General features: G+C 34.8%; 1 protein-coding gene across 1 annotated transcript in view; it reads right to left on the bottom strand.

The window, feature by feature from the left end:
- Positions 1-11,204, bottom strand: part of RPGRIP1 (RPGR interacting protein 1) — a 234,936-nt gene extending 223,732 nt beyond the window's left edge. The window contains exons 1-2 of the mRNA XM_053699932.1: positions 11,117-11,204; positions 5,477-5,609 (exon numbers count right to left, since the gene is read on the bottom strand). Of these exons, the coding sequence (XP_053555907.1) occupies positions 5,477-5,609; positions 11,117-11,204 (221 nt within the window). The remainder of the gene's footprint in view (positions 1-5,476; positions 5,610-11,116) is intronic.
- Between the last annotated feature and the right edge of the window lie 917 nt (positions 11,205-12,121).

The following is a 12,121-nucleotide window of genomic DNA, read 5'->3' as shown; positions in this document are numbered from 1 at the left end:
GCTCCATATGGAGCGTGATAAATATGCCCCTGTAGATTGATTGTTTGCCTTCTTTTTGTAATTCCTAATAATAGTCATTTTATTCCTCTCATTCAATAAAACTTGTTTGGGAAACTAATATCTCACAGAAGAAAAATTGCAACTCAGAAATTGAAGAATTCTCTAGTACCCGTACCTTTTCACAGCTTTGAGTTAACATTTTAACTGCTGAATGTTTTCACCCCTGTGCTGAGCTGTTTTGCAATTTTTAGATGCTGCTCACATTTATGCCCTCTGTAGGCAATTTTTCAGCAAGAAACCCAAACATATTATATATCTTTTTGTTTTCAGGAGACCCAGCAGACTGAAATTATATGATTATTTTATGTATATATCATGACGTGTAAGAAACTTGTAACAAAAAGTGTGATAATTAAAACCTAAATAAACAAGGTTATAAACAATAGTGTGTATTTTCCCCTTAATCTCTATAGTAAAAACAAGTGCCTAGATTACGAGTCTTGCATTAGCCCTAAAAAGCAGCATTGACGGGTCCCAACGCTGCTTTTTAACGCCCGCTGGTATTACGAGTCTGACAGGTACAGGTGTACCGCTCACTTTTTTTCCGCGACTCGAGCATACCGCAAATCCACTTACGTCAATTGCGTATCCTATCTTTTCAATGGGATTTTCCTAACGCCGGTATTACAAGTCTTGGAAAAAGTGAGCGGTACACCCTCTCCTGTCAAGACTGATACTGCATTTAAAAGTCAGTAGTTAAGAGTTTTATGGGCTAACGCCGTAACATAAAACTCTTAACTAAAGTGCTAAAAAGTACACTAACACCCATAAACTACCTATTAACCCCTAAATCGAGGCCCCCCCCACATCGCAAACACTTAACTAACATTTTTAACCCCTAATCTGCCGACCGGACATCGCCGCCACTGTAATAAATATATTAATCCCTAAACCACCGCACTCCCGCCTCGCAAACACTAGTTAAATGTTATTAACCCCTAATCTGCCGTCCAGAACATTGCCGACACCTACCTACATTTATTAACCCCTAATCTGCCGCCCACAATGTCGCCACTACTATATTAAATGTATTAACCCTTAAACCTAAGTCTAACCCTATCCCTAACACCCCCTAACTTAAATATAATATAAATAAATATAAATAAAATTACTACAATTAATTAAATTATTCCTATTTAAAACTAAATACTTACCTGTTAAATAAACCCTAATATAGCTACAATATAACTAATAATTATATTGTAGCCATCTTAGGGTTTATTTTTATTTTACAGGCAACTTTGTATTTATTTTAACTAGGTACAATAGTTATTAAATAGTTATTAACTATTTAATAACTACCTAGCTAAAATAAAGACAAATTTACCTGTAAAATAAACCCTAACATAAGTTACAATTATACCTAACACTACACTATAATTAAATTAATTCCCTAAATTAACTACAATTAATTACAATTAAATTAAATAAACTAAAGTACGAAAAACAACAAACACTAAATTACAGAAAATAAAAAAAATAATTTTTTAAAACTAATTACACCTAATCTAATCCCCCTAATAAAATAAAAAAGCCCCCCAAAAATAATAAAATTCCCTACCCTATACTAAATTACAAATAGCCCTTAAAAGGGCCTATTGCGGGGCATTACCCCAAAGATGCCGCCTGGATGAAGACTTCTGCCCATCTGGAGGTCCTCTTCTGCCCGGATCGGATGAAGACTTCTGGCCGTCTGGAGGACCACTTCTGCCCGGTTGGGTGAAGACGTCTCAAGGTAGGGTGATCTTCAAGGGGTTAGTGTTAGGTTTTATTAAGGGGGGGATTGGGTGGGTTTTAGAGTAGGGTTGGGTGTGTGGGTGGTGGGTTTTAATGTTGGGGGGTATTGTATTTTTTTTTACAGGTAAAAGAGCTGATTACTTTGGGGCAATGCCCCGCAAAAGGCCCTTTTAAGGGCTATTTGTAATTTAGTATAGGGTAGGGCATTTTATTATTTTGGGGTGCTTTTTTATTTTATTAGGGGGATTAGATTAGGTGTAATTAGTTTAAAAAAAATGTAATTTTGTATTTTATTTTCTGTAATTTAGTGTTTGTTGTTTTTCGTACTTTAGTTTATTTAATTTAATTGTAATTAATTGTAGTTAATTTAGGGAATTAATTTAATTATGGTGTAGTGTTAGGTGTAATTGTAACTTAGGTTAGGGTTTATTTTACAGGTAAATTTGTCTTTATTATAGCTAGGTAGTTATTAAATAGTTAATAACTATTTAATAACTATTGTACCTAGTTAAAATAAATACAAAGTTGACTGTAAAATAAAAATAAACCATAAGATGGCTACAATGTAATTATTAGTTATATTGTAGCTATATTAGGGTTTATTTAACAGGTAAGTATTTAGTTTTAAATAGGAATAATTTTATTAATTTGTAGTAATTTTATTTATATTTATTTAAATTATATTTAAGTCAGGGGGTGTTAGGGTTAGGGTTAGACTTAGGTTTAGGGTTTAATACATTTAATATAGTAGCGGCGACGTTGTGGGTGGCAGATTAGGGGTTAATAAATGTAGGTAGGTGTCGGCGATGTTAGGGACGGCGGATTAGGGGTTAATAAAATTTAACTAGTGTTGGCGAGACCGGAGTGCGGCGGTTTAGGGGTTAATAAGTGAAAGATTAGGGGTGTTTAGACTCGGGGTTCATGTTAGGGTGTTAGGTGTAGACATAAAAAGTAGTTCCCCATAGGAAACAATGGGGCTGCGTTAGGAGCTGAATGCTGCTTTTTTGCAGGTTTTTTTCAGCCGGCTCAGCCCCATTTTTTCCTATGTGGAAATCGTGCACAAGCACATTTTACCAGCTCACCGCTACCGTAAGCAGTGCTGGTATTGAGGTGAGATGTGGAGCTAAATTTTGCTGAACGCTCACTTTTCTGCGGCTAACGCTGGGTTTCAGAAAACTCATAATACCAGCGTTGTCTTAAGTGAGCGGTGAGAAAAAAAGGCTTGTTAGCACCGCACACCATTACCGACAAAAAAAGCCGAAGGGGCTGTCTTCATATAAATAAGGGCCTTTCTGTATAGTGACATAAGTTTGATCTGCACATAGAGGCTCCCATGAACCTCAATGTGAATAGATGGACATTTATTCATGGCATGTGATCACTATTACCACAATGATCACCAGCAATTTATTAAAACTTATTTAGGGGTTTTATTTAAAAAGGGTCTTTAAAACAAGGTGTCTTTTTGAAGGCCTTTTATTAGGGTATATATGTGAGAGGTGCATTAAAACTGGCTTATTTTTTATTTATTTTTTAAATGTGCTTAAACTTTAACCCCCAAGACACACACCGGTTAAAAGAGCAAGTGATTAGCTTTCAAACAGTGAGGGAGCTGAGATTGAGGGGTTTGAATACTAACTACTCATCCAGCATTTCTTAAAGGGATATGAAACCCAAAAATGTTATTTTGTAATTCAGACAGTGATTACAATTTTGAAAAAGTTTCCAATTTACTTCTATTATCAAATTTGCTTCATTCCCATGAAATTCTTTGTTGAAGAGATACCTAGGTCGGTGTCTGGAGCATAACATGGCAGGAAATAATGCTGACATATAGTTATTTTGCAAATGTAAAACAGTCTTGCAAAACTGCTGCCATATAGTGCTTCGAACTTGAGCAGGCTCCTAAGCTTATGTCCCTGCTTTTAAACAAAAAAATTTGAACAAAGAAAAATTGATAATAGAATTAAAATAGAAAGTTGTTTAAAATCTCATGCTCTATCTGAATCCTGAAAGAACAATCTTGGCTTCAGAGGCTTAGTGACATCATGCAGCACATGTGTGTAATGATGTCATCTGCATTCCCATATTCCCTAGGCAATGCTGGAGTCCTAGACTCCCAATCAGATACGGTTGGGTTGACCAGTCATAAGCTCCAAAAGCACCCCCTCTCCTGAAACATGGTTGCCATCCATGCTAAATACATTTAGCTCTTAGCATCACAAAAACACCTTAAAACCTTATAGAACAAACATTTTAAAACAGAAACAAATCCACAAAATAGGCCACTCTAACAAAGTGTAAATTAAAAATCCTCACAACATGTCTAGAACGGCCTGGAACCCCCATGGCCAGCCCCTGAAGACATCTCTCATTCTACCCAGTGAGACTTCTTTACCATAATAAAACAGGCATTTGAATATCTTACAGTTACAAACATTTATATAAAGAATTTTGCAAGTGTGATCTCTAAGTGTATAAAAAAAAACAAAAAAAAAAAATTGTGTGCCCAAGCACACAAAAGAATCCCATAGGGGGCGCTTCCTACTTACTCCAGAGTTTGAAGTTAAACAATACAAACAAATTGATAATACCTGGTGTTTGCAAAACATTGGAGTCTGATCTTGTCCTTCACATGTGTAGCTGGGTTGTGGTACTAGTTGTATTGACAGCACAATGCAATGCACAGTGCTCCATGAAATTGCCTAAACTTGACCTTGACAACATAAATCAAAAAGAAAGATGATGGAACTTCACATAACTACGGTGAAAAATGGACCTGTCTGAATGTCTGAATACTGGGGCCATAAGTTGCTGCAACAAATAATGGGATTACCTTCTCAAGTGTTCCAGACCTGATATGACAGTCGATTGGTAACAGTGAGCTGGACTAATGCAAAGCTCCAGCCCGCCTCATTAGCACCATTGGGTGCATTACACTTGTGAGTATTTTTCCAACTTTCTCCATTCATATCATATGTTTGGGTGGTACTAGGCCATTGTGGCGCCTCTATTTATCTTTCTGCTGATTTCTAAGTGTTGCTATTGTAGTTATTGTTTTTTGGATTGCTGGCTGTTCTTACTTGATGTCAGAGATTACATGTATTGGACACCTCAAGCAACTATAGATGTTATTGGCTGGAATGTTCACTAACACAACTTAGTAAAAGATAGGTAAAGTGATGTTCACTAAATTTTGAACCTTTACAATGAGGCCACTCAGCAACCTCTCAACTGTCTTTGTATCTAGACCATTGTCTTTATGTAACCTATTGTTGATGTTATTCTTTATTATTGTTTTTTTTTTTATTTATGCATCACCTTGAAGGTTGTATTGCCACCTGAGAAAATCTTTGTATTTTGCAGATATCATGTATATGACTTGATTTAAAACAAACTGGACTCCATTTCACAATGTACAGGCAGATTTTCCAATTTAGTTATCTGTCCATCAAGGATCGTGGGATCAGCATTTTGTTGCCCATATTTATTATTGCACTAGCAGCTGCTTGTGTAACGTTACCCCCTGCTCTCATGCAACCAATTGTGTGAGAGCAGGGGCTGTCAATCACCCCAATTGGATTACTCCTGCTGCTTCTTAATTCTCTGCTGCAGACTAACTCTTGCACCATAGGAGCTTCAAAGCTTCATCTGCTGCTTGCTAAATGGTTCCCATTACCTTTTAATCTTGTCTTCTTGCTTTCTAGCATGTTCCTTAAGCAAAAGGTTCTCCTCATGAAGCTGTAGAAAATTGTCTTCTAACTCTTCACGACTAATCAGTGATACTCTACGTCTAATCTTCAGCTCTTTCTCTAGAGACAAAGCAAAAAAAATACATAAGGATCAAGATCAAATACTTCATTCCTAAAGAAACATAAATGATCTTATATTAGGATTAGATGCATCTCCTGTATTTGTTAAAATATGAATTACAGGTAGAAAACCTTTTATCCAAATTACTTGGGACTCTTAAAAGTTTTGATTTCAGAATAATTTGGATTTTGGGATATTTGCATCTGTGAAATGGGACAGTTTTGAGAGGCCAGAGGGGATGGGGCCAAGTGTAAACAACAATATCTCATGTAATTTAGGCAATATTCACATTTCATTATACAGCTTATACATTTCACATAAAGGTAGTTGTATATTGTTTTAGAAATACTTGTGTATACATATTACCCTCAGAAAGATAGTACTGTACTGTAATCAGAAAGGAAATATTTGTAGTTTTAAACAAATAAATATAAGCAATTATTTGCATTTTAGAATGAAAAAACAAACCAACCAGAGACACAGGCAGGGAAGATTGTAACTTACTGGTGGGAAAAATAGTAATTAAAAGGTTTAGATTTTGGAATTCCAGATTTGGGGATTTGCACCTGTAATTATATTTAATAAAGGCTTACCTATGGATCAAACAGGAAACTCGGGCTGGTAGGTCAAGTGAATTGTCGACGCGTTTCGGCCTTCAGTACGGCTTTTAATAAGACTATATGTTATAGTCTTGATAAAGACCTGACTGAAGGCCGAAACACATCAACAATTTGCTTGACCTACCAGCCTGAGTTTCCTGTTTGATACATAGGTAAGCCTATTACCATATAGGCCTAACTTGTTACCCAGATATTTTGCACTTTGTAATTTTTTTCCTTTCACAGGTTCTTCAAGGAAACAACACTCATTCTATTGGACGCATATCCCACTGTTCTCACACCTTGGAACTTTTTCAATTCCCGGACACACTCCTTTTTATTTCCGGATACATTCCCTTTTTATTTCCAGACACATTAACTTTCACATTCCCGGACCCCATCACTTCTCATTGGAACTTTTAATTGGGATAAACTATCCCTATTTTTTGACACTTTTTGTTACCCCATCTTTTTGGCCACTGTCATCTTCTTACCATTATTTTCTACAGTTGTACTATTTAGCACTTTTTTGTGCACACACCCTATCTGGGTGACATATAATACCTAGGGATCACTGGTCGTTTATGTGTTTTTATGTTTTATTTGCATTACAGTTTTATATAAGACCTGTATACTCTGTTTTTAAATTCTGTTTTTAATTTAGTTGTTCATTAAATATGTGCCAATCTCTTGTATAAATATATACTATGCTCCTGTTCACACACAGTTTAGCTTATTCTGGCGCTAAACCTCCTTTGATCATTTCCATCAATTATGTTAGGTAATCATTTTTTCTAGTGAGCTCGTGTGTATGCTCTTTTGGCGTTGTATACTATATTTCTTCTGGACACATGAACTAACACCCTCTAGATGTGAAAAACAAATTAAAAATGCATTCGGATAAGAGGCGGCCATCAAGGGCTCATAAATTAGCATATGAGCATATCTAGGTTTAGTTTTAACCAAGAATACCAAGAGAACAAAGCAAAATTGATGATAAAAGTAAATTGGAAAGTTGTTTAAAATGACATGCCCTATCTGAATCCTAAAAATTTATTTTGGACTAGACTGTCCCTTTAACGTCATAAGCCCCGTGTACACATTTGCTTCTAAGTGCTGCGCTAATGTCACCGGCACAGGATACAAATGTGTATATTCACTACTTACAGCTGCATTAGCAATTAGTCGTATGTGAAAAGTTATCTTTTTATCAGCTATAACTTAACAAAAGCATGGTATGTATTTTACAAAATAGTAGTTTATGCAATGCCCTTTTGTGTATTCTACCATAGAATTGTTATTGTTTTAATAGATAGATAATCCCTTTATTACCCATTCCCCAGTTTTGCATAACCAACACAGTTATATTAATATACTTTTTACCTCTGTGATTACCTTGTATCTAGGAACTTTCTTCCAGCCCCCTGATCACATGACTGTGACTGTTTATTATCTATTGTCTTAAATTTAGCATTGTTTTGTGCTAAATCTTAAATAACCCCCTGTGCCTGAACACAGTGTTATCTATATGGCCCACGTGTACTTTCTGTCTCTTTGTGTTGAAAAGAGATTTAAAAAGCATGTGATAAGAGGCAGCCCTCAAAGGCTTAGAAATTAGCATATGAGCCTACCTAGGTTTAGTTTAAACTAAGAATACCAAGAGAAAAAAGCAAATTTGATGATAAAAGTAAATTGGAAAGTTGATTAAAATTAAAAGTCCTATCTGAATAATGAAAGTTTAATTTATACTAGACTGTTCCTTTAAGCATGACTTTCCCGTCCATTTAAATATAAACCAATAAGTGTTAATACAAAAAGATAAAAAAATATTTTATTAACTCAGATATAACAAAACATATAATGCACATGGCTTTGGTGATGATATTGATAGAATAATTATTCTAAGGATGGTGACACAACAGGAAATAGTATTGTTATTAGAACAGTAATCCAAGAGCACAACTCTATATGAGTATTTCAATCATATTTAATACATTATTAATCATTAGATTAATATATTTTAGATTAAAAAATAGTAAGTAATAAATAAAGTAAATAAATGAATAAAAAGAAGCATTCTTCTACAATTAGTAGTCTCAAAAAAGAATTGCAAATACATCATCTCCGTACATAACCTTATTTTAGGGACCCCAACTGCTCCACAGGACAAATTTTTATAGCAATTGAGAGCTTGACAATTTTTTTAAATTCATCCAGTTTGTATATTTGGATCATTCCAAATAGAACTTGTAAGAGGATAAGCCATTTTGTGTGTTGTGTAAGTTATGTTCCTCCAGATAAAGGAACATCAAAGGGACATGAAACCCAAATTTTTCGTTTCATGATTTAAAAAGAGCATGCAATTTTAAACAACTTTCCAATTTACTCATTTTATCTAATTTTCTTCATTCTCTTGATAGCCTTTGTTAAAAATCATATTTTGATAGGCTCAGTAGCTGCTGATTTGTGGCCGCACATAGATGCCTCGTGTGATTGGCTTACCCATGTGCATTGCTATTTCTTTGACAAAGGATATCTAAGGTATGAAGCAAATTAGATAATAGAAGTAAATTGGAATGTTGTTTGAAATTGTATTCTCTATCTGAATCATGAAAGAAACATTTTGGGTTTCATGTCCCTTTAAACTTTAAATAATCTATACAATTTGAATTATGTACATTGTAAAAGGTCTTATTTTCTGTTATTTAATGTTGTGTTTTTTTCCCACTGTCCCCAGAGAGGCTAAAATGCATCATACAGGATTCAGAAATCTGCCCATTTTTACATACGTCACAGTGATTGCTTAGTCAAAGTAAGAGCACATTTTTACCTACCCCAATTCGTTACAGCAAATTATATAGCATAAATATACTCAAGAGTTATTCAAGGGGTATGCGTCTGGACTGCAAATCTATGCACATTTTCCAGATATTTTGCAATGCGGTACTTAAAGGGATACTAAACCCAATTTTTTTCTTTTATAATTCAGATAGAGCATGCAATTTTAAGCAACTTTCTAATTGAGTCCTATTATCAATTTTCTTCATTCTCTTGCTATCTTTGTTTGAAAAAGCATGAATCTAAGTGAAGGAGTTGGTCCATTTTTGGTTCAGCACCCTGGATAGCGCTTGCTGATTGGTAGCTACATTTAGTCGCCAATCAGCAAGCACAGCCCAGGTGCTGAACTCAAAATGGGCTGGCTCCTAAGTTTACATTCTTGCTTTTCAAATAAAGAAAGCAAGAGAACAAAGAAAAATTGATAATAGGACACAAATAGAAAGTTGCTTAACATTGCATGCTCTATCTGAATCATGAAAGAAAAAAAATTGGGTTTAGAATCCCTTTAACGGAACAGTATACTCCAATTTTGATATAACTGCATGTAATAGACACTTGTATAAAGATTAAAGAATAAGATGCACAGATACTGATATAAAAATTCAGTATAAAACCTTTTAAAAACTAAAAGAAGCTCCCAATTTAGCACTGTTGATAAGATTAGTCTGTAACACCCACTAAAAGGTGTTGAGAGCAGACCCTCCCCTGCATATAAATAGACCTATTATACAAACAGAAGCAATGTGAAGTCTGTATACATCTGCAACTTTGGGGCTTGGAAAGGAGTCTGAAAATCAGCACAATGTTATTTAAAAATAAGCAAAACTATACATTTTTACAAAAACACACCCACAACACAACACAACACATTTATACAAAAAAAACCTAGTGTACAATTTCCCTTTAACTGTGTCAGAAGCCAGAGAATATTATGCATAACTGTGGATGATTACTGGACACTACAGATGAAAACTTTAGTAAACAGGCTCTATGAAGTTAAAGGGACAGTGCACAGCAAACATTTTTTCTCCTTAATGTGTTTTTAATTACTTGTTTTACCAGCTACAGAGTTTAAAATGTATGGAATTGTTTCTTTAGGTTTATTTTTGTATATAAATAGCTATTTCTGCTAATTAAAAACACAACCCAAAACAATGGGTTGAGCTTCTAGGGGAAACAGACTTCTAACTTATCTGTCTAATTATTTACACAAATTATCCCTTATCTTTTTATCACTGTTTTCTCAAAGGCCAATGGAAAATGAACAATGTAGTACTTCTCTGTCACACCCAACACTAGGAGCAAAAAAAAGCTTTTTTTTTTATTATTAAAAACTGCAATGCACTCTATTTTGAGGGCATTTGGGGCAATTTTAGAAAATGAACCAGAGATCTAATCTATGGTTAATTTTCAGAGCGCTAATTGCTACCGCGAGCTTGGGTAGCAATAACCAGCCACTTGTAATTGCTGGTTACTTATTGCGCTCCAGCAATAATTTAGCGCTCCACTTGTAATCTAGCCCAAAATCAGTTATTTCAAATGAGAAAATAAGTTTAAAGGAGCTATTTGTAATCATTCCAATAGGTAAAATTGATCATTGGGAATACATTAAAGAGTAGAAAATATTTGACTGCACTGTCCCTTTAACTTACATATGTAGCTTGCTGATCTTAGTGAATCTTTATTAATTGCCAAATAATAATAATACATTGAATTGCATTTAATTTTTTTTTTGGCAAATGTTCAATGCAATAAATGCATAAATGTCCTAAATCCTTCTGCTCTATCTATAAAATTCAAGCACAACATATGATTCTCAAATTCCCTTTATTACATTTTGTCCACGGCAGATTTTTAGTGCTCACCTTTATTTCTGTGTGTCTTGTAAGTCCAGTGTTTCTGCCCGTGAGAACTTGTGATTACATCTGAAAGATCAGTGATATGAAACCATTACTGAACCACACATATACTGTGTTTCTACGATAGGGGTTGAGGTTTTGCTTTTTTTTTTTTTTTTAAGAAAAGAGATGCAATTTGGCAAGAAGTTAAAAGCATCAGTGAGCACATACCTTGTATTGCTTTAATGACAGTTGGCTTGCAGTCAGTGTCCTTCACCGGAAGATCTGAAGACGTCTCATCCACCAGACGGAATGACATTTTCACACTGTTTTAAGTAGGGGCAGGAAACAGACATTACAGAATCATTTAGGGTAGAATCACTACACATAGTAAATGTAGTCTGTTACATTTGAACCTGCTGAGTAAAGATTATGGGCACTTGAGTGTGCTCCATAACATCCCCTGCTCCTTGTCCTGACATTGGTTGTAAAGTAGTCTGTCCCACTGACTGCTACAGAGGCCTGAAGCATTTGTGTAACTATGTACTGCAGCTTTCCTTCTGACAGCCAGATACTTTATTCTCTGCATCTTGTCACCCTAAAAGTTAATCTTTTAATCCCCACATCATTCTTCAGTCCTATCCCATCTCTGTCTCTTCTCATAACCCCCCATTCTTTTTTCCCCAACCATGGTTTTATATTTTAGAGGGTTACCTTTTACTTGTTTCTTCCCCTTGCTTCCACTTCTTCCTTTGTACTGTTACTTCTTTCTCTGTATTAAGCCCCTTGTAATTCCTGGCCCATCTGCTGAGAGAGAATATAGGCTAATCCACTGAGAGCATTAACTCAGTACAGTCATTTCTCACAGAAAGAAAATTCACAGGGTGCAGGTCAAGGGGCAACATTTCTAGACAATTATTGCAAGTGCTAGTGTGAGACAGATACTATTTAAATATACATATATACACACACCCATATTTACACATACATTTACATGAGCATGTGTTTATATTTAGACATTTGTATGTATGTATTTTTATGTATGTGTACGTAAATATTTATGTGTGTATGTATGTATTTTTATGTATGTGTACGTATATATTTATGTGTGTATGTATGTATTTTTATCTATGTGTACGTATATATTTATGTATGTGTATGTATGTATTTTTATCTATGTGTGCGTGTATATTTATGTGTGTATGTATGTATTTTTATCTATGTGTATGTATGTAT

This window comes from Bombina bombina, chromosome 2 (genome assembly GCF_027579735.1).
Source record: "Bombina bombina isolate aBomBom1 chromosome 2, aBomBom1.pri, whole genome shotgun sequence".
Lineage (NCBI taxonomy): Eukaryota > Metazoa > Chordata > Amphibia > Anura > Bombinatoridae > Bombina > Bombina bombina.
This window is presented reverse-complemented; position numbering and strand designations above follow the sequence as displayed.